General features: G+C 40.0%; 1 protein-coding gene across 1 annotated transcript; it reads left to right on the plus strand.

The window, feature by feature from the left end:
• The first annotated feature begins 2,745 nt into the window (after positions 1–2,745).
• On the plus strand, positions 2,746–23,393 carry pip5k1ab (phosphatidylinositol-4-phosphate 5-kinase, type I, alpha, b). Its single transcript, XM_029260079.1, has 25 exons — positions 2,746–3,560; positions 6,533–6,567; positions 6,835–6,915; positions 7,427–7,557; positions 7,777–7,894; positions 8,064–8,216; positions 8,576–8,875; positions 9,032–9,249; positions 9,345–9,428; positions 9,628–9,676; positions 9,768–9,852; positions 9,957–10,130; positions 11,388–11,505; positions 11,620–11,682; positions 11,762–11,844; positions 16,099–16,141; positions 17,839–17,979; positions 18,217–18,331; positions 19,702–19,788; positions 19,894–19,962; positions 20,084–20,299; positions 20,418–20,526; positions 21,904–22,035; positions 22,726–22,793; positions 22,917–23,393. The coding sequence occupies exons 1-25, from the start codon at positions 3,515–3,517 to the stop codon at positions 23,088–23,090; spliced, it is 2,892 nt and encodes a 963-aa protein (XP_029115912.1). The 5' UTR covers positions 2,746–3,514; the 3' UTR covers positions 23,091–23,393.
• Positions 23,394–23,607: the final 214 nt, after the last annotated feature.

A 23,607-nucleotide genomic window follows, 5' to 3' on the forward strand; every position in this document is an offset into this window, starting at 1 on the left:
CAGCTCTTTGGCTGAAATGGGAGGCATTGTCTAGTGCAGCAAAAACTACTGAGGAATGGCTTGAGAGAAGGTTAGTATTCTGGAAAAGTCACAATGTAGAAATGTCACAGTTAAATGCAGATCATCTTCATGTATTGTGGCAGGATGACCCATGCTGTCTCGCACAGGCATGAGGCTTGAATTTGGCTCACTCTGTGAGGAGTTTGCATGTTCTCCCTTTGTTTCCTACAGGGCTCCAGTTTATAGTTACATTTATTCATTTAGCAGACGTACATCTCAGCAAAAATACAATTTGTGCATTACATTAAGAGAAAGAGACATAGCTGCGAACACGTGATTCTTAAGTAAACATAGTTTGTTTCTTTCCACTTGATGCACCGATGTTCATCGCTCGAGTAGGTGCATAAAACGCAGGATAGATGGATCCTGATGACCTCCTACAATTTTTTTTTTTTAAGGTACGCAAACATTTACATACAATACAGGAGCAGCGGCTGTGTAAAGGCTTATCTGGGTATGATCATAAAGTTACGGTGCGTGAACATTTACACCATATATGAGCTGGAGAGATCTTGGGTAAAGGGAGTCCGGAAAAGGTGAGTTTTCAGATCCTTCTTGAGTGTAGACAGAGTTTCAGCAGTTCTGAGGGAGAGGGGGAGGTCATTCCTCCACAACAAAGAACCTCCGTGCTTTACTTTTTGTGTGCGGGACCACCAAGCAAGCAGCAGTAGACGAGCGAAGGGGTCTGGTTGGGGTGTAGCTGTTGAAGCAGTTTCCACCCACATTCCAAAGACATGTGTTTTATGTCGATTTGTTGATTCTAAATAGACCATTTTGTGTTTGTGTGTGGTTATCCTGCCATGGGCTGGCATCCAGTCCAGGGATGCTATGGCTGGCCTTGTACCCAGTCATTCAAGAATAAGCTCTAGATCACTATGACCATGAGTTGGACAAGCAGCTAATGTTACTGAGCCAGTGATCATGTAATGTCATGATCAAGTTAGTAAAAAATGTTACTAAGATTTCTTAGTAAAGCTACATAGTCCTGCTTGTGGCACAGTGTTCACGTGCTTCGCGGAATAAAAGACATTGGCCTACGTCTTTTTCGTCCTAGAAGACATTTTTTTCCATAACAAATAATTCAGCCCCTTCAGAAGGGGAATTCACCTCATAGTGATTCCATGAAACAAGCTAACTTTGTTATGTGAATGATGAGTGTATGCCAAATTAGTTATATCGGCAAAGCCCAATTAAAATCTCATTAAATTTATAATTAAAAACACATTCAAATGTAGTCATTTATCAAACAAATGACACTTTGATCTTGCAGTGCACAAGGTTCCAACTCTACACCGCTAATCATGTGGACTGACAACAAAGGGAAACTCTATATTTTGCATTGATATCTAATGTTAACTGTTAAAGTAATACTGAACATTTTAATAGGATTTGTCAATATTTTCGCATGAATGGGTGTTATTTTAGGGGGCGCGGTAGCGGAGCAGCGCAGCGGGCTTGGCCAGGTCCTGCTCCCTAGCAGGTCTGGGGTTCGAGTCCTGCTTCGGGTGCCTTGCAATGGACTGGCGTCCCATCCTGGGTTTGTCCCCTCCCACTCCAGCCTTACACCCTGTGTTGCTGGGTTAGGCTCCGGTTCACCGCGACCGCCCTTGGGTCAAGTGGTTTCAGACAGTGTGTGTGTGTGTTATTCTGGGGACTTGGGAACGCATAAAAACTTTTACCATGATCATGGTTGGTAAGGGTTTTTTTGAACAATGCATTACTTCAAAAGGCAGAGAAAAAGAAATGAATAAAATATTTAAAAAGTTAGAAATATATGCTGTGTATACGTGGAAATGTTTTCTCCATGGGAGAAAGCTTGGCTGCTGACTCACAAATACTTCTTAACAAACAAGATGAAGGAAATCACTTTCAAGATTGTACACAAATTCTACCCTGTCAAGCATTTTATAAGAAGATTCAAGGATGGGATAGATGTAAGTTGTTCTTTTTGTAACCTGGACCCGGGGCCTCACCACTTTTGGCACTGTCATTATTACACCAAAAAGCTATGGAGAGATGTCTCTAAATTTATTATAGATAAACTGTGTAAGGATTTTGCTTTGTACTATGAATATGTACTGTTTGGATTCTTTTGTTTTGATAGATAAGATGTTCAGAGAAACAGGCATATATCATTAACTTATTAATCATTTGATTTTAGCTAAATATCACATAGCCACAGGTCCAAATTTGCTAACAAAAAACTTACGATTTTCTGTTTTTCTTGAAGAAGTTAAGCAATACATAAACACTGTCGAGGAGTGTAATAAGAATGTCATTAATACTTTATTACTGTAATATAAGGTGTTGATGTGTATAATTGTCCGGTTACTCGGGTGTTTTGTAATTTGTTGTAATTTCCCCTGGCTAGGTTGATTGTTCTGAATTTTCTTGTATTGTGTGTCTGTGAATTGTTAAATAAAAATTTAAAAAAAAATATATGGAAATGTTCTCATCTTCAAGGTAAAATTAAAAGTTGACTTTTTGTCACACGAGAGACTTAAGTTGCTACTTTGCTGGGCGCTGAAAGCGTAACGCCGACCCGTGTCCGGTTTGGTGTGTCGTAAAAGGCAACAAGGACGTATATTTGGTTTGGAGTGTCGTAAAACACCACACAGGCCTGGTTCTGGTTTATTTGCCTCAAAAATGCGTCTGACGCATGCGTAATAGAAGATCGGTCCGCCAGTTGCTTCTTTTGCTAGAAAAGTGAGCTGTCGAATGAACCTGAAGCGCATGTTTAGCTAGCTCTAAATTACAACTTTCAGTGTCTTGTTGCACTGTAGCAACAACTAACTTAAATGTTTGTTTTGGAACTAAGTAGCTTAGGTCAGTCGTACGAAACGCAGTGGAAATGGTTGTGTTAGATTTGCTCTAAACTAGTAGTAGTAGTAGTTCCTTGTAAAATTTTCGTGAGTGAGAACTGCAGGTGCTGCATCTGAGTAGCAACAATCAATAGAGTCATTCATTGTGTTTGATTTGGTAGTAACTTAACGGATCGCTAGCTTTATTTGCTCCTGGAAATTATTCGTTTCCATTTTGTGTATGAAGCACAATGAATTTGCATGATCGACGGATGTTCTCATGAGCCTATGGTGAGATACAGGTCGAGGCTTTTTCGTTGTACTTCCGTGTTGGCGTAGCCGGTGTTGTGTCTCCGCTCTTTGAGAATGTCGCTCCGTGCTCCTACGTGCCAGTTCTGAGAGGAGACCGAAGTTCCGGAGCGGAGCGGGACCCGGGCCGGACACAAAAACACCCCGAAGGGGGGGGCTTCGGGAAGGGGGGGGGGGGGAAACGGAGTGAACAGACACCCCCCTGAGTCAGTGGGCCTTCGCGGGGTCCTCAGAGAACACCACCCCCCTCCGACCCCAGAGAGAGACTTCGGGCTTAAAGTGAACACACACGGCGACGGACATCGCGGAGCTCGGGACGGGAGTCGGAGCCCAGGCGACGGAAAATGGCGACAGCCGGTCCGGCGGATCCAGGACCCGCGGCTCCCACAGGTACAGCGCGCAGCGTGCCGTGTGTTCCTGTCTCCTTCTCCGCCGTGCTTTGCTGAACGATCTTGTCTGACCTGTCGTGGGAACGGAGACACGAACTGGCGAAGCGAGCCTGGGCTGTCGCGGTCTACTACGCGCGCTCTTCTGTTGCTTCGGGGAAACAAACACGGTGGGCAGTATAAGGCTTTTTAATTCCAGGCCTAACAGGCGAACATGTAGCGATAAGAGAGAAATGACACATTTGACTTGTTCGGCGAAGAACGGAGTTTTGGGTGTGTGGAGGTTTAAATGAGCTCAGCGCGCACACAACCGCTGCCAGCAACAACGTGCCGTCCATTTCCAGACACACGCGTCGACCGCCCGCCTGCTCTGTCCCCCCCCCCACATTTTCTCTTCTTTTACTCATCGCCAGTGCGTCCTGTTTGTTTGTCCCTTTCCTCGGGCCCTAGGCTACACTGTAACTAATATCACAAACCGCATGCCTCGCTCGGCCAGCTCTGTCCCCTCGCACACCACCACCACCGTCTGCATCTCCGCCCCGCTAGACTACACTTTGGCCCGTTTCTCTCCACAAACTCGGACGGTTTTTCAATACCTTTTTTTTACGTCGTTACATAGACATGATACATGAAAACTGTGTGTATTTAAAAGAAAGCTTTGAAATGTCTTGCTTGTGCTAGAGTGAAAGAAAAAGGCCGGTGGAATTTGAGCGTCGTCTCAACTTCATCCTTTTTCACTGTCGACGATAAGTTGGTCGCTGCGCGGAGATGCTACGAACCACACGAGTCAGTGGTTTTCCCGTTGTCTTGTTGTACAAGATGTTCGTAACAATGTTAATACAAAGTTAGTTCCGAATCATGTGTAGTCGGGTTTTAGTAGTAGGCATGATTCTTGTTAAAATATTACTGGAAGAAAATCATTTAGTTACTCCTAAATATATTATATATCCTGCAATAATGATTTGCGCTTTTGTAAAATTTTAGTTGCTCTGCAAGGGTATGATTCTTATGCGGTACTGCAGAATATGTACTTTATCCAATAGCATTTAGTGGATTTATGGACTCTGCTTTTATTTAATTTATGACAGGGGTCAGTCTGTGTGTTTGAAAATACAGAACCCCCCCCCCCTCAAAATAATCTCTCGTCCAAGCCACATTAAGTTAACATTTTTCACTTGTGGTTAAAAATTTGTTGTCCCACCCACTTGCTGTGTAACCTAAACAGTCATGGGTGTTAGCAAAACCCAGGAAAACAAGTCTACATTAAGCTCAGAGTAAATTCCAAGGAAGTGTTGACAGAATGTATCACTGTTCTTGTTCTTTTACCTTTTTAGCTGAAGCCTGCGGAAGCCTGCTACATTTAGTAAATACCACAGTTAGAATCTGCTGTGTTTTTCTCGTATGTGTGTTCCACAGACCTGAGGCTTTGGTTCTGGAGGAGAATAGCATCTGGTCGAGGTACATGCATGGAAGTGATGCTTTCGTTGTTCCTGACAGATGATGACACATGGCCCTCTAATTTTGAATGTATTGTACTACTCTGCCCCCTGTTCTGCCTGGTTTTGTTTGCCTCGATGAGCTACTGATCTTGTCTTGTTCAGTTGTGGCATCTCCCTGCCTGGCAGTTGTTTGCCTGTCATACTGTTTCCTTTGAGGTGTTCAGTAGGATGGCCACACCAGGATGCATTCCTTCCATTAGGAGTGACACACCCATGTCACAAGACAAGTTTTACCATTGCTCACATGTTTATTTCATCGTACGTCCATTTTTTGACATTTGACTTGTGAATTTTCTTACGGCGTTCTTGCTCTGTTTTTGAAGAGATTCGCAGCTCTCAAAGCTTTCATGAAATGTTGGCAAGTCTTGTAGTGGCTCCCATCATAATTGTCACATACTCCCTATAAGTGGAAAAAAGGGTTTCCTGCCAGTTTTTCCTATTTGCAATATATGTTCATCATATACTAGAACTCCACTAAAGCATCTGTGAGAGGTGTGTGAATTGGCTGGTGTGACTGATTTTTTAATGCAGCGACAGTTGTATATTTGTAGACAGATCATCATGTTTTGGTTCCTGGCTAGATGCTGGGCAGAACCGTGGGTAGTAATTCTGCCATGGTGCGATAATGGTCGTCACGATGGTGTCTGCTCAACCAGGCAGGCGAAGGAGATGTGCTGCCGCTATATGCATCTGTCTCTGTCTCAGATGGGCCAGGCTTCCTTCTGTACTTCTGGGAGGGAATGGCCTCCTTTTCCTGTCTGCACAGTTCTGTTTCTACACTTGTTTAGTCATTCCCAAAGCAAATTTACTTGTTGGAGTTACATACTAAACTAACATGCTGTTTTTGATCTTTTTTTTTTTTTTTTATTTTAAGTTTTAATCCCTTGCTTCCAGACTCCCTGCTCTTTTACAATGGACAAAATGGATTTGTGAAAAGAGCTTCTGTTGCAACAAGAGTACAGCAGAAACAAAGCACAAGCTCCAGTTGGAGTACTCAAGTATTTGTTTTTAATTCCACTAATACTGGATTACACTTTCTCCAGTGAAAATAATTTTGTCACTGGTGATGAGTATTCAAATATTCAATTGTTTAAAAGTATAACCTTATGATGACACTGGAAAAAACATTGCTCTGGTATCCACTCTTGATTTCTTTGACTGTTTCTTTTAAACCTACAAATTGTGACACATCAGTCTTTTGGGATGTCCGGAATGCATTTCATAGCTTTTATAAAACTAATTCATTTTAAAAAGCTCCTAAAATTTTACATTCCATTTTAAAATTCTTCCATTTGATAGATTACAAATCAGATTTCTCCTACTAAAACCAGTTTTAGAAAACTAATGAAAGCCTAGCAAGATTTATTTTATTTTTTTTTTTTCTTCCCCCTCTCAAGATGGAGCTACTGAGCATGAAGACAAAGAGAGAGGTCCTTTATTTAACCCTCCTGACTCTCATTTTTATTTTTCCCAGCAGGGCTCAGTGGAGCTCATAAGGGTCCTTCCTCAGAGGTGAGCAAAACAGAAAACCAAATTGCTGCACATTTGCACTTTGACTCATGTCACTGAACATTAGTGAAGATATACATCAAATGAATGCATCTGTGCGCTTCAGTGTCACATTAGCCTCAGTGATGCAATAGAGTTCAAAAACACAATGATATCTGATGAATGACATCAGACAAGTACATGTACTTGGGTGTCTGGTTAGTTCAGCAATCTTCTGCCTTTTTCTTTTTAAAAACAAAAAACTAACCTTTATCCCTCATGTACTCTCAGATGCCAGGCAGCTCTCAGAGCATGAAGAAGACGATTGGTCACAGAGGGGTTGACCCCACAGGGGAAACCACCTACAAGAAGGTCAGTAATCGTTGGTTACATGCCAAACACTGTCCTCTGTTGTTTTTCTTTCTGGTCTTAATTTTCCTCTTATCCTCTTGAGAAAGTTATTTTTTTTTTTTAAGATACGTAAAATGCTTTACTTTGTGGTCTCTACATAATTTCAGATGGCCTTTCTTACATGTGTCATTCTTGATTTATTCAGGGGTTATCTTTCACATTTATTGTAGGTTCTGAAGCACATTACTAAGTTGCTATTCATTAACTGCAAACTGTATAAAATATTTTTTATATCTCAAAAGCTGAAATTTTTCATATTTTTTTTTCTTCTGTTCTCCCCACCACAAACTAACCTTGTAAATTTTTGGTGTTACAGGTTTGATTTGAAATGCCTGAGTCATCTAATAGTGTGTCGTTTGCTACAATTTCAGTTCCTGTTTTTGCTCGTTTCAAATTTTAGTGTTACCTGTAGCTCCAGTTTGTTTGCCCATGTCTAATAGACTCTTCTTGCCATCTGACTTTCTTTTGCTAGACCACCTCCAGCGCCCTAAAGGGTGCAATCCAGCTGGGCATCACACACACTGTGGGCAGCCTAAGCCAGAAGGCAGAGAGAGATGTGCTCATGCAAGACTTTGTGGTGGTAGAAAGCATCTTCTTCCCTGGGTCAGTGCAAGCTCCTTTATCTGGGAAGTGGAACTGGTTTTTAAATGTGGAATTGCACTTCCTTTCATAGAAGCTGTTTTAGTTTTGCAAGCGAATTGTGTGGCTTTCCTTGTTGGTTGTTTGTGCCGGAGCAAGTGGTTTGTGTCTCCGATGTCCCTGTCTCCTGGTATATATGGTATGTCAGTGCTCAGTCTTCTTTTTCCCCTTCACTATTTTCAGTGAGGGCAGTAATTTGACACCGGCGCACCATTACAGTGACTTCAGGTTCAAGACGTACGCCCCTATTGCTTTCCGCTACTTCCGAGAGCTCTTTGGAATCCGTCCGGATGACTATCTGGTCAGTCTGTGTCACCCCTACAATCTGTCACCGCTATTTTTAAAGCTTTTTTTGGATAGTTAAAAGGCTGTGTGCAGTTCTAAAGAATGTATGGGTGGTGTTTATTCCCTTTTATGGTGGATATATTCAGTTTTGATTCATTTTAATGCTCAGTTTTTCTCTCTGGCAGTATTCCCTGTGTAATGAGCCTCTTATTGAGCTGTCAAATTCTGGTGCTAGCGGCTCCTTGTTCTACGTCACCAGTGATGATGAGTTCATCATCAAGACTGTGCAGCATAAGGAGGCAGAGTTCCTTCAGAAATTGTTACCTGGATACTTTATGGTGAGTTTTCAGTTTCATAATGGTTGCTTAAATATTTGCCTTGATGTTTTACATATTATGGCATACGTTGTGAAATTTCTTGTGAATTTTTTTTTAAAGTGGTTAGGTAATTGGGTATGCAGTATTTCAAAATGACAGTTTATTAATTTGGTGTAATCAAATTATGAAACAGGTATTATTAGCTTAGTAGTAATGTTTTTATTTGGAGAAATATTTTCTAATCTTAAACTTACAAATTTGGTGTTATGCGATAAACAATGTATGAATACATTTTCTAATGAGGAATATACATTTCCTGTTATCTTAATGTCCTGCTTTGCCAGTACTGTTAGATCTAATGTTTGAGTTTCTTTTCTCAGAACCTGAACCAGAACAAACGCACTTTGCTTCCTAAGTTTTATGGGCTGTACTGCGTGCAAGCTGGGGGCAAGAATATCCGCATTGTGGTGATGAACAACCTGCTGCCCCGTGCTGTGCAAATGCATTTCAAGTATGACCTTAAGGGCTCCACCTACAAGCGGCGTGCCTCACCCAAGGAGCGTGAAAAGGCTTTTCCCACTTTCAAGGACCTGGATTTCATCCAGGACATGCCAGATGGGCTGCTGCTGGAAGCAGAAAACTACAATGCCCTGAGCAAGACCATTCAGAGGGACTGTTTGGTAACCCAGTGTAGTAGATACTGTACAATTGTTTGCTCTTTCTGCACAGATATGCATATTCTGTAGCAGTGTAGTAATCTGTCTGCATTGTTGCGTGATACTTCCTTCACTGCACGTGTGTATATTGTGACTCTTAACCCTCTTTCTGCTACCCAGCTTCTGCAAAGTTTCAAGATCATGGACTACAGCCTGCTGGTGGGGATCCATAATGTGGACCAAGCATGTCGGGAGCGCGCCGGTGAGGGTATGGCTGCTGAAGGGGCAGTCACCCCTGATCAGAGAAGGCCTCAGGGCCAGAAGGCGTTGTATTCCACTGCCATGGAGTCTATTCAGGGGGAGGCACGTGGCAGAGGGGCACAGGAGTCTGAGGACCAGTGAGTTGTTTTCACACGACAGATTTCTTGCAGAAGTTGAGGCTTTCTTTTACTGTGCTCACTTTAACTTGTACCCTTTGTTAATATTTTTGCAGCATGGGTGGGATTCCAGCACGCAGCGTCAAGGGGGAGAGATTGCTCATCTACATTGGCATCATTGACATTCTGCAGTCATACAGGTATGTTTATTCCAACTTGATTGTACCATAGGAACTTAATGTAGTGGTGGTGGGATCATCAGAGTTTTTATTCTCCTCCCCATGACATTTAAACTTTTAAAGTTTCTCACTCTCCCTCAGTTTGTTTTTGACATCGCTATTCTTGTGCTGGTGTCTCTTTCAAAAGTAAATGTGTGGACAAATTTGTGGTCTATTGCAGGTTTGCTAAGAAGCTGGAGCACTCATGGAAAGCACTAGTTCATGATGGGGTGAGAGCCTTTCCTGTAAGCTCACTACTGACATTGTGGATCACATTTTTGCTATAGACAGTGATTGAAATGTGGTCCTCTGCTTTCTTAGGACACAGTGTCAGTGCACAGACCAGGCTTTTATGCAGAGAGGTTTCAACGCTTTATGTGTAACACTGTTTTCAAGAAGATCCCATGTAAGTAAAATGTGTGTTTGTCTGCATGTTTGTGTGCATCTTCTGACTGCGTTTTTTTTTTTTTTTTTTTTTAAAGTTTTTCTTAAAAAACCCTTTTTCCTCAGTAAAGCCATCGCCGTCAAAGAAGAGTCGAAGTGGGGGGCAGGCAGCACTGCGGAGGGCACCAACAGCAGCTGGGGGGTCTGCCACCCAATCCCAAGGGCTTGCAGGTCCCGGGGTAGAGAGCCGGCTGATGTATCGTCCCCACTTTGGTCAGATGGAGTCAGAGGGTGAGAGTGGTGAGTGCTGACAGACGCTTGTCAAAAATAAGATTGACAGTATGAGAAAAAAGGGACTAATTGGGGAGGTAAACGGTATGATAATTAGGGAATGTGTAAGGTTAGTATGTGAAAGGTGATGTTTGAGCTTTCTGAGTAATATGATGTCGGGTTACTGAAATCCAGGGCTTGTTCTTTGGGAGGAATGCAGGTTTTTCTGCTTTTGTGATCCAGACTACTGAGTCTTCACTGGTGGTTCGGAGGAATGTGTTCCATGATTTAAATATTAAATGTATTCACTGAATTGTTGCTGCCATTTAAAAAAACTTGCATTATGCATTTGTCTTCATTTTTTTGTTTACTTAAACAGAAAAGAATGTTTATAAATTCCTTTGTTCTACCAGAAATATTTTTTCTCAGTAATTACATGGTTAATTGTCCAGAATATGCAGTCAAAATGCTAGTATATATTTAGTCATTTACAGACTCTTTTCTTCAAAACAGGGTGCAATGACTAACAACTGTTGTTCAGCTGACACCGTTCACCTGTGGTGTCTCGATAGATACATACACCAGAGTACTCCCTACAGTCATTTTCACCTAAAACACATGTCTTTAGACTGTGTGGTGAAACCCATGCAAACTACACACAGATTGAACCGCATTCAAACCTCTATGCGAATGCACATCCATGGTGGTGTGAGGCATCAGCACTACCTGCCAGGTCATTGTTATCCCAGTTAAGGCTTAAGAATGCAGGTGGTGAAAAGTCTGCCTTTGGACATGAGCACCACTGATCTTCGTAGTAGAAATACTTGCAGTTTAGTCAGTTTTACTAGCGGTACATTCATTTTTAACTGATGCTTATTCTCTGGAATGAGTTGAAAGTGAATACATTGTAATAATTAGTTGACACTCCCCCCCCCCCCCCCCCCCCCCTTCTCAATCCACGGTGGCACTGAATGCTAGATAGATTACCTACGATTATTCATGTATACCTGAGAGCAATGTAATACACTCACTTCATAGTTGCCATTCCACCTGAAACACAGCTCTTTGCACTGTAGAAGGAAATGTGTATGCATGGGTTTCTTCTGGGTCCACCTAAGGAGAAAATGCAAACTCTATACAGACTCAGTGTGGATTGAACCTCTGTCCTCTAGTACCTTCTGGATACTGAGACAACAGTGCTGTCTGCTGTACTGCTGTGCTACTTACAGTGATGGTTAAACTGGTTCAGTTGTAGTATGAGGTGGATTATATATTTTAAATATTCAGGTATGCAGTCTGGTCGTCCTGATCTACTCCCAAAAACACCCCCCATGGATGGTGTCACAACTCTCTCCAGTTCATCACTCAGCAGCACAGGTGTTGCTGCAACCTCCCCTCCCCTCAGGTCTGTTTCCGTTTTTTTTTTTTTTTCTTCCCCCCCCCCCCCCTTCCATGATCTAGTTGCCAGAAGTCCAGCACCCTTCAGGCCGCACTGATTCTCTTACCTCTTTTACCACAGGTCAGTTGGAGTTGAGGTACACAAGGCAGCCAGCACAGACCAGGATGACAACACACTGCACAGGTAAAAAAGGAACTGACTGGTTACATGCTTCTTGAATTTAAGTGCAAAAGTTGGTCAGTGCTGACAGTCTTTCATACAGAGCTGAAGCTGCAATCTCAGAGGAGCACTTAAGCAGTGAAGATGCCATTTCACTGAAAGACATTGTCCCAGAGACCAACATCTGTTAAGTAAGCTGTGTTCTTTCTTTAAACTCCTCTTCACCTAATATGCAATGCCATGACATCCAAAGCATATTAACCAGTGTTATTCCAAGGTGGTGTTGAATACTAGGTAAACAATGTCTTTTTCAGTTTGATGAGCATATGACACAGATTATACCCAAGTGGTTCAGGAAAAAAAATACAGAAGCTAAATATAACATGGGAAAACATGTTGAATGATTACTGAAGAGAATTCTTTTTTCCTCATTTGTTAGAAAATGCCATCCACTCTGACTTACAGAAGTATAATTCTGTTATCTGTTGGTGATGAACTGGACAATTTCAGCATGTAGTTATGTGAGGCATTTAAACCAGGACAGAGCTCCTTGTTTTTTTTTCTTTTTTTACTGGAGAATAGATCTGAAATTTATTTTGTGTCTTTTGAAGTGAAAGGAAAGGATGGTTCTTCAAGCAAGAATATGGAAGAGAGAAGACTCCCAAAAAAAAAAAAAAAAACACAGAAAAAGGATCCTTCAGTTTTCTTTGAGGATTTTTTCTTTTTTCTTTTTACTTCCAAAAAGCACTCCTGGTGTGACAAAGTTGCTGTGGTAACAGGGATGGAGTGTTAATTGCACGAGTGTTGTGAAGTCTGCAGGCTAGTCCTGCCGGACATAAGGTTTGCTGCTAGTAAAGTCAACTACAGTACAAGTTTGGTATTACTATATGGACTTAGTGTCCCAAACCAATGCATATCCAGTGGTCTAGTGTTCTACCACTGTTACAGTTGGTTGGTTCCCCTCCCCCCCCAATGGAGGGATGGAAATGCGAATTGATGTCATCACTCTAGAGGTCTCTTTGCTGGGATACAAATTTTAGTGCCCAACTGTGAGATGATTAGGCTTTCCAATAACACAGTTTATAACTTAAATATAAAAAAGTATGTTATTTAAGTAATTGCCTGGCAAAAGCTGACATTGTACATTAAAAGTGGGGAAAAAAGAAATCTAGATCATATTCTGTCATATACTGGTTTGCTGTATTTGTACCAAGGTGCCCACTGCTAAACTGGGTGAATATGCAGACTAAGGTTAGTAATAATGTGCCGTGTCTTGTCGGGAGCGAGAGCCGCCTACACACAATGCATGTACCAATAATCCCCTCTTCCATTGTGGCGCAAGAAAACTGGGTATCACTTGGCCTTTTTTTTTTTCCCCCCATGTATGCTCTTTTTTTATTGAAGATGTCAGTTAATGATTCAGTGAAATGCAGGCTGAAAAGTAGGGAATGAGTGTAATGCAGTCTTACTGTTCATTTTGTCCTTACAATATTGCATGTGGAAGGCTGGAAGTATTGAGCTCAGTGGGGAAACAAACCAAAGCAATATGGACCATTTAGCACATTTCCATGTGCTAAAAATTTCTCGTCTGACAAATAATCAGGCTATATTTGTGGTGTGGATATGTCTGATTCCAGCAATTTTACAGTCCTTTCCATCTGTCTGTGCCTTTTAGACAGTGAGGTTTTAGAGATGTCTTTGGGGGAAAACTTGACCTTTTGCTGCTCTTCATGGTCATGACTGCCAGTTAATGTTCTACTGTTGATCAATATTTGAAATGTATAAATGATGTATTGGAAGTCAAATGGTATTTTGTTGCAAATGAGCACAAATGCCAATCCACACTCTTTATATATTTTGCCTCAAAATGTTCATTTGAATACCCCAAGGGATCATTTGCATTGCCATCTCTTTTACAGTTTCAAATTTTAACAAAACCTCTTGCTAAACATCTACTTTCACAGGACAGTGATGACAGTTGTGGATCATTTCTGCTGGTTACAGAGATGAATACCCATTGTGAAAAGGACCAACTTCCATAATCTTATAAACATTGTTGTATTGATACTTCCATATTTGAGCCTTTGAGTGTATTTATACAGTATGTTATCAGCTTACAGCACACTTGACCTTTGTCATTTGATTTTATCAGAGATCTGGTGCATAGAGAAGTTCTCATGAAAGGAGCTAGATCAGAGTAACTTTTGATGTAATGTAGAGCTGATATTTTTAGCATCATTCATTGTATGCTGTACTGAAACTGTTTACCAAGAGCAATATTCTTCTTTGGAGAAGAATTGGCACAGAACTACAGCTCCTGCAGCACAAAACAGTGTTAATATGGTAAAGCAAGTGCAAAAAAAGTTTTTGCAAACTAGTATATATGGACAGTGCACATGTGGACATCAAAGCCAAGTAGATTGGGAGGTAGAGCCATATGGAATATGTGAGGGGAAGTATTAAGGTAAGAAACTGAGGGTGAAAACTTAGTTTTTCCTTGCAGAACTGGATAAGATGTGGTGTTTTTAAGACTTAAGAATTTTGAATTTGCAGAACATAAAATACAATCACTTAAACTGGAAGCTGATAAAGTTAGCATTTTAAATTGGTTCTTGCAGTATATAGTGTGTGAAAAATGCATTACATTCTATTAGAATGGTTAAGCCATGGAACAGCCTGTTTTTGGCGCTACAGTAAAAGGTTGACAGTGAAGTTGTATAACCTGTGCTGGTTTTTCAAGAACAAGTCATTGTACTGGATTGGATGTGGCTAGTGAGAAACCAAGAACTGCCAAAAGTGGAATTTGCGGTTCAAAAACCTTGTGAAGATAAACTGCAAAGGACTGGTTTTTTTACTTCAATCATGCAAGGACTTGAGATCAATGGTTTGTCTTGGGGCCTTGCAGATGAGTGCAAGATGTCTCCTGTTTTGCACTTTTCTTAACTAGGGTTTCTTTGAGAATGCTAGATTTCTTTACATTGTGCTCAAATAAGTTGCACAGGCACATTAAGCCTGACTGTGAAAAGACACTTGAGACTTAAGTAAAAATATCTGTGCAATAGAATGTTCAACTGCGCTACTGCATTGGCACAGGACAAGAGCCAGCACACAGCTGCTGCTGTCAAAGCCCAAATCATCATGTTGCAAATATAATATAGTGCCTGTTTAGCAATCTTATGCACAGTGTGACCCTTTCAATCCATATTTTGTTTGAATACACAGCAGTAACATTAATGATGTTTCAGCTGGATTGTTTTCATCTCTTTAAAGGTTCTAAACATTTCTAAAGCAGTTCTGACAGTTTAAAAATATGCTTCTTAAACATGAGAAATGAAGTTGGTTTTCTAAACCCTGAAGCGAGGTAAAGTGGTTCACCTGAGGACCACTCCCGCCCCCGGTGAACATTAAGTGCTGCAGTAATTTAACCCTGCCTTCTGTAATTATCCCTTGTAAATGTCTGCTACTCCCTAGGCCTTATGCAGATAAGAATAGTTGCCCACCAAAGATGCCTGTTATTAAATGGTATCCCCTTGCTAAGTTATTTGAGCTCATTATTACAACAACACTTCTAAGATTATTAAAGTTTTTCAGAGTACATGGTTAGTCACACTATACATTTTTAAAATTTTCTCTGGCCCATCTGCAGAGATTAAACTTGTTTTAATAATGTTATAGGTTAACTATTATAAATTTTAGACCTCATATCCTTGCGATGACGTACCAGTACCAGACAGCACTGAGAGAGCGGAAGACTTGCTTACACACTCCAGTGAACTGTTTTCTTGATGCAAGAAGAAAAAGTGGAAACCATGCTTGTTTTAATTTACTAAGCTGTCTGCAATTAAACACATTATTTATGACGTAGTATGTAAAACATGTTAAATACAAGCCTGTAAGTTAGATGTGTAATTGTAATTCAGCTTTTTTGGTGCATATTTTATACATTGTAATACATGTGATTGTAATTCTCTTCTGCTTTTTTATATGAATGTGTAATAGTAACAGAGTTGTACCTCTGTATTTTAATGATTGTCATCTTCAAGTATATTTTTACTCGGATTGTATAAACTCAATTGTGTATATACAAGTCACAGAAATGCCTTTTCTTGCTCTGTATATTATTTGTAATTCCTGCCATATTTTAGTGATGTGGTGTTTTTCATACTGTATTGACTTGGAATTATTAAACATTTGTAAATGCACTGTTAACTAGTTCATTGTGCCTGGGATAACATCACAACACACTAACCCAAGTGTTTATCATGGCTTTAATTTACAGTTTTGTTTGGAATGCCTTCACATCTAGCCATACTACATCTTCCAACCACTAAGACAAGATAAAGAATTGACACCATTTACCACAGTGCACATCGGCGAGTAATATGCTGGTTTATGATTGGTCGAGTGCTACTAACCAATGACAAGAGCCGTTCTTGTAAGGGCACAGCTTTTCCAAGATGGTGCTTGAGAGTACTATGGTCTGGTAAGAAATCCGTTTTAGTTATATAAAACAATTACTAGTAGCCAAAAAAAATCAGCCTCTGTTAAGCGGGAAAGTATACGTAGCAGTGTCCTTAGATCTTGTTCCTATCAGCTGTGGTGGATAGAAAGTGAAGACCTGCGAGAGAGAGCTGTGTGTGTGTGTCCCACTCGCAGTGTTCCTTGGGGGAGTCGTCATGAGTCGCGTCCTGTTGTTGTAAAGACACCAGGAACAACGAGGCAGAAAGTGCAGCGCGCTTTTGGTTGTGCTTTGTTTGTGTACAGCCCACGTCCCATGATGATGTTCCCGTGAAAAGTGCTCCCACAGCCACCATCTCTGCAGCTGTGTTGTCACGTTCACGGACATAATCAATCGGTGCACACCCTCAGACTCACAGTCAGCATACGAAATGGAAAGAAGAGCTTAGGGTTTGCTGGCAATTTCAGCACTGATTAGTATGGACGGAGATGGAAAGCTGCGTTTCAGTCTTGGGTGTCTTAAAACGTGAAACATCATAAGCCGATCGCAATGAATGATTCGCCCATTTTACATCCGGGCAACTTTGAACTTAATCATAATGATCATAGTCACTGACAGCTCATGTAGGCTATAGTATTATGTACTGTACTGTTATTTACAGAACAGTAATGCTATAGTGTTTTGTAACATTTCTATATTTTAATTTAGTTTTGCTGTTTGACAGCCCTCAGTGCGGGTTATGTTGCTGTTGCTCATCATCCCCGTTTGTGAATGTATTGGAACTGTCTCACCTGTGTGCAACTCGATGCCTGCAAATTTATTTTATGCTCACATAAACTTTAAGTTAAATGCAAATGCTAAGCAACAATTCTAATTTCAGTGATTTAAAAAAAAAAAAAATGACACCCATAAAATATAAAAAAGTCAAATTAATTCTGACAGTCAAATATAGATTACTACAAACAAAAAGCACACCTCTAAAAGTAATTAACAGTTGTGAATAACATAAATGTTGAACTGTTCCTTGAAGTCAAATACAATACATGCTAACATCACGTTTAAAATCAGCCATGGTATACAAACATTAGACCAGCCCATGAGCAATAAATCAGTATAACAAAACAGTTTTTAAAAATGATATTTAAGAAATAATATCATTCTTATAACCATTTATTTAATAAAAAAAAGTGTAATTTATAATCTGATCAATAGAAAAATTATACCTTTGACAATAAAAAAAACGACATAAATTACCATGTATACCACAGGTCAGAAAAATTCCTTTATGATTCATTTACATTTCCACAAAACTCTCATTAACTCTAGTAAAGTCAAGGTTTTAAACAAGAATCATTCCAATCGGAACACTCATTACCTACATTTCCACTTCATATGTTGTTTACATGTATTTATTTCCCAGTGCTTTTTTTCCTCCCTAATTTGCTTCTGTGTAAGCCTTGCACATTCCCCATGTAGACAATTCTCACCTTTGCCATATCGCATTTTAATCTACACTTTTTTGTAGGCTGTACTGGATTTTCAGATTTTATGAAGTCCACGTGTTACTGTGTAACTGAAAACAGGGGCTCTTTTTCACTGATTTCAGTATATAGTGTGTTCCAAATGCAGTAATGTGCCTGGCTGGGTCAGTATGCTAACCTTATGGTAACACTGTGTTTTCTAATCAGTTTCTCATCTGTTTGTTAACATGTACATCCTAGTGTGGACAACAGTGAGTACATGCGCAATGGTGACTTCTTACCTACAAGACTACAAGCCCAGCAGGATGCTGTCAACATCGTCTGTCACTCCAAGACCCGCAGCAACCCTGAGAACAACGTAGGCCTTATTACACTGGCCAAGTAAGTGGGAATTCATGCTTTTTATGTGTGTGCACTGTTCTTGAGTTTGGTATATTCTCTCACTACAGGTGGAGTCATTTTCATCTTCAAATCTTTTCAAATTTGATCATGTCCATTGTTACCCGACAGATGTCCCTTGCATTTTCTCTAGCTTCGGAAGTCACATGTTTTTACATAGACTCGTTTTATGATGTACTCAAAGTATGTAATGGCTTTTATATTTGGGCGTGTGTGCAGTAACTGTGAGGTGCTAACTACACTGACCCCTGACACGGGCCGGATCCTCTCCAAGCTGCATGCCGTCCAGCCACGAGGCACCATTAGCTTTTGCACTGGCATTAGAGTGGCCCATGTGAGTATGATGAATGCTATGATGTAAGAAGAAGGTACAATGCAGTAACCTAACCTGTTGATAGAAAAAAATTCTAAGACACCAGTTCTGTCTTCTTGGAGTTTGCATGTTCTCCGTATGTCCATATGAGTTTTCTCAGACAGTCCAATGACATGCACAGCAGAAGGCAATAAAAAAAACAATTTCCTTAAAAAAAATTTATGTATGAATTAATGAAATACAGAAATTGCACCATCATAGCCCTTTGAGGCCTTATAGAAATAAATTATAAACATGTAATCATTAACTCAGTTATTTAAAGCATTATGAAAATGTGTGTTCTTTCAGAGAGCAGGACTGAGGATGTATGAAACTTGTGCTTTTATTGGTGGTATTTACAGGAGTGGTGACTGCTGAGGGATAATAGTTAAGGACTTTAACACAGGGAACGACTGAATTCTGTTTGACAGGGTCACACACCATTCTGCTATCCAGAAGATTTAAATAATGGGTGATGGGGAAATTCAGATCAAAATCAGATAAGCAGCAATAATAACATGAATACCCTTACACTAGTGCAAATAAATCTGTAATATCACAATGAAAAAAGATAATCTAGTGTGAAACATTTCTTAGTAACCCTACATAGCACTACTACCAGCATAATGTCTATGTGCTTTGCAGAGTGATGTAGAAATTTCTCATACCCTGCGCTTGTGATGTAGACCACTGTGATACTGCATTAGACAAGCTGTTATTTATGAATGAGGGAATGAAAGTATAATGTTAAAAGCCAAACTGGACATAATATTTTGTTTAGATTTTATAAAATACCCTGGATTTGTTATTTCTCATACATAAAATGCCCTTTATTTTTGTTTCTTAATTGATTTTATGTGATACGTTTTCATCCAGGAACCCAATATATTTTGTCCCATAAGAGATACTGTTAATTTCACCCCCTTGCAACAGGAATCCTTCTAATGGAATCATTTCACTGAACAAATTAACCCTGTTCAGCAAAGGATGAGTGTAGTGGTTTTGTGATGCCTATCGTGCGGATAAAATATTAATGAATATAGCCAAAAGGCAGCTTCATATTTTGAGATCCAAGGCTAAAATAGTGCCAAAGCAGTTTGCCTGACAAAGGAAAACCATATGTACTTTTGGTCGGTTCAGAAAGTTTGCCTTGTCAGTTGCCAGGAATGGGTTGGTGAATTTTGCTTTAATGTTCATTGTCCAAGGATTACTGATAACCGCTGCATTTGTGTATTTTGTAAAATTCTCCTACATAATATTAACAAGTACTGCAAGTTTTGAATTTCTTGTGTGATTGCAGGTGGATTAAGTTAAAACACATATCTGTTAAATTGGTATGAATTTCTCTTTAGCTGGCTCTGAAACATAGGCAGGGGAAAAACCACAAGATGCGGATCATTGCGTTTGTGGGCAGCCCAATGGATGACAGTGAGAAGGATGTGAGTTTTCTTCACTGCTATTTTTGTGTCTGTCATGTAGTTTGCTGTGTTTACATCCACCACAGGAGAGAATATTTGAATGCCTTTTTCTACCACTCTCCACAGCTTGTCAAAATGGCCAGAAGGCTAAAGAAAGAAAAGGTTAATGTGGATGTGATTAACTTTGGTGAAGAGGTAACTACAGCTTTGGTCATTAGAACGAGTGATCATAAGATGTTTGGTATATGTAAATCATCAACACCACACCAGCTCTTCCCGCCATCCATTCACTGCATTTCTTGTATGAACTCTTTAGGAGATCAACACAGAGAAGCTCACTGCCTTCATCAACACCCTGAATGGAAAGGATGGCACAGGCTCCCACTTAGTGACGGTTCCTCCAGGCCCCAGCTTGGCAGACGCTTTGCTGACTTCCCCCATCCTGGCTGGAGAGGGTGGTGCCATGCTGGGCCTTGGCACTAGTGACTTTGAGTTTGGAGTGGATCCTAGTGCAGATCCAGAGCTTGCACTAGTGAGATAAAGGGGATATTTGAAATGAGAGAACATTATTTTAACTTTTAATTAATGGTATGTGAGAGCTGGCTTGTCAGCGGTGCGCAGGGACTCACAGCGTTAACCTTATTTTTCAGGCCCTGCGTGTGTCCATGGAGGAACAGAGGCAGAGGCAGGAGGAGGAAGCTCGTAGGACAGCTGCTGCCTCAGTTGTAGAGTCTGGCATCTCTGCTCCCTCTGGAGATGGTAAGAAAGGATGTCAAGGATAATGAGGTCTAGATCTAATAGAGAAGAGACCAAAGGAGTGCAGGCAATTTACAAAAGAGTGCAAAACTGAAAGGTAGAAAGGGGAGTAGTTGATTTTAGTTTTCACCTAATTGTATGTCTTACCTATTCCATCGTGAACTTTGAAAATTGCTGTCAGTGTTTTTTAACAGGACACAAATGAGGTTTTGTTGTGTGAATTTGTGCACTTGCTCCACAAGTCACAGCTGGAAGTATAGCACTGAGTGTCCCTGCTTCTCATTTGGGAGACTGATTTGTTTTCTCTGTGAGATACCAAGTGACATGATGGCACAGTGGGTAGCGCTGGTGCTTGAGCTTCTGGGCTGTGGTTTCACATCAGGACTTTAAAATAAAAAAATGTGTGGAGTTTGCATGTTCTCCTTGTGCTCTTGTGTGTTTTGTCTAACAGCCTATGCAGAAAAAGGCGATGTTAAACCATATTTGTACTTTTCAGTAGTTTTGTTTGTTTATATTTGAATGCAGCTCAAAACTAATAAAAATACACCAGTTCCTTATGTTCCAAAATTTCAGTTAACAAATGACTTTGTTGTTACAAACAAATCGAGTGACAGACAGACTTCCAGTCCCAATTGTGTTTGTTAGGTGAGGACCTTCAGGACAAATGAACTGCATTTCTGTGTGTTACCATTAGATGGAAGCAAAATACACTCAGAAAAGAAACAGAAGGCATTTGGAACGGTCTTCATTCAGCTCACCTTTACAGTCTTAACAACTCCTCTGGTGTTCTTGTGTGTCCATGAGTGGTAGCAAGATGAGGAACATTGCACATGTTTTTGGGTTGATTCAGCCAATAACCAGAATTCAGTAGGAACTTGTGGAAAGTATGTATTTTTTATTTTCTTGTGTTTTTAAATGTAACTTGAAGTTAATAAAAATGTTAAAATCAAGTCTTACAAAATATTTCTATTTACTATAGAAATGTCGAAGATGTTTAACTTCTATAAATGAGGGAGATTTGTTTTGTGAATTTGTTAAGCGTTTACTTACTGGTTCTTACAAATCCAGTTGCAAACATTTCCAGTCGCAATTCTGCATGTAAGCTGAGGACCCAGTCTTACAGATATTTTTTATTACAGCTATATCCAATGTTTCTACAAAACTTAATCCACAGATAATCCAAGGGATGTCTGTATTTTGAAGTTTTTATTGACTGAGATTTAACTACCATTTTCCAGCTGAGCACAAGGGAATGGTAGAATAGAAATTCATCTAGAAAACATGTATTTGACTATGTGTGGATCGAGTTCACAGTTCAAACTGCTGTGCTGTTTAGTAATACATAATGTTGACTTTTTTCCATCTGTGCTTTTTCAACAGACCAAGATGAGCCACTGCTGAAGATGTCTATGTCACAGCCAGAGGTTGATGCCTCTATGCTCCCTGACTTTAGCAGCATGACTGAGGAAGAGCAAATTGCTTATGCAATGCAAATGTCCCTGCAGGGTGCCGGTATGCTACAATACCCATTTATAATTGATACTATTTCCTATTAACAGAGAAATGTTATACAAGGTTGTGATACTCTGGGGCATGACTGGCCAGGGAAGAGACCAGACATAGGGTGGTGCAGGATCAGCTATTGTTATTCTCCATAATATAGAACCAAGCAAAAGCAATTAGTAAAATATATGAAAATAAATGACCTTTAAGCTCTGACAGCACAAATTAAACAAGAAGAAAAGTCTACTAATAGAACTAGGGAACATAGCTAATAACTAAACTCACAAAATATCCAGAGTCATCTATCTTTTAGCACTTACAAACAACCCCCTAAAGTTTTCCAAATTAAATTTCTCCACTTTGAGTTCTTTCAAATGTTGTCCTCAAAACCTTGCAAACTCCAACCACCTCCTACAAAGTCCAGCGTTTTCAGCTGGTGAACTGGATGCAGCTGTTACTCATTTTGCTTTGTTTCCAGACATGGCTACCATTCATGTACAGTGATGTACATGCAGATTATTTCATTTTACTGTAATTGACAGACAGACAAGCTTAAAACCAAACTTTTTTATTTTTTGTCCTTTGTAATTTATAAAATAGTCTGCAAGTGTTAACTCTCATGCCAGATTGCTCATAACTTCAACCGTGTGTACAATTAATGCACAAACACTTATCCTTCATCTATCTGCTTTTGTGCAGAGTATAGTGGGACAGAATCTATAGATTTGGATAGAGGAGCTCCTATGGATACTGGTGAAGCAGTCAAGGTGGGTTGTTTACTGAAAACTTCATATATATTAATCCTGTACTGTCCTTTGCATCTTTTACTACCTAACAGTTCACACTTTAGCTGTTAATGTGTTAATGACTTTTGTACTGATTCTTACAAGGAGGAGGATGACTATGATGTGATGCAGGACCCCGAGTTCTTGCAGAGCGTTCTGGAGAACCTGCCAGGTGTGGATCCCAACAATGAGGCCATCCGCAATGCTATGGGCTCTCTAGCCGCACAGACAGGTTCCAAGCCACCAGAGAGCAAGAAAGATGAAGAGAAGAAAAAATAAGTCCTCAGCCATATTTAATAAGACAGTGTGATTTACGTCCAATGGACACTTATGGAAAAAGATTAAAATTGAATTTACCAGTGACTACAAGTGAAGATGCAATGATATTTAAAAAAGCATGAACCATGCATCTGTTATACTAAATGTTGTGTGTATACCCATGCTGGTCAAGCTGTAAATACTGATTATCTTGAGACACAGTGCTTACTGAGTGTATGCGAATTGGTTTTCTATATTAATTTTCCTGTGGTCCTTAAAATTAATGCTGTTGTGTTTTTCATTGTCTCTTTTTTTCTGTCACGTTTACAGCATTTGCTTTATTTGCAAAAAAAAAAAAAATAAAAATAAAAAAACACATTTCAAATAAAGCTGATTTTTTCGCTGCAACTGTTTTATGCCTGATAAAATGCAAAATCGATCTGTTAGTGAACTTGAACATATTTTGATGATGGTAGGCAATTTTAACCCCCTTCTCTCGGTAACACCTAGTAGCTACGACAAAGTGTCTCATGTGGTT

Source organism: Scleropages formosus, chromosome 18 (genome assembly GCF_900964775.1).
Source record: "Scleropages formosus chromosome 18, fSclFor1.1, whole genome shotgun sequence".
NCBI lineage: Eukaryota > Metazoa > Chordata > Actinopteri > Osteoglossiformes > Osteoglossidae > Scleropages > Scleropages formosus.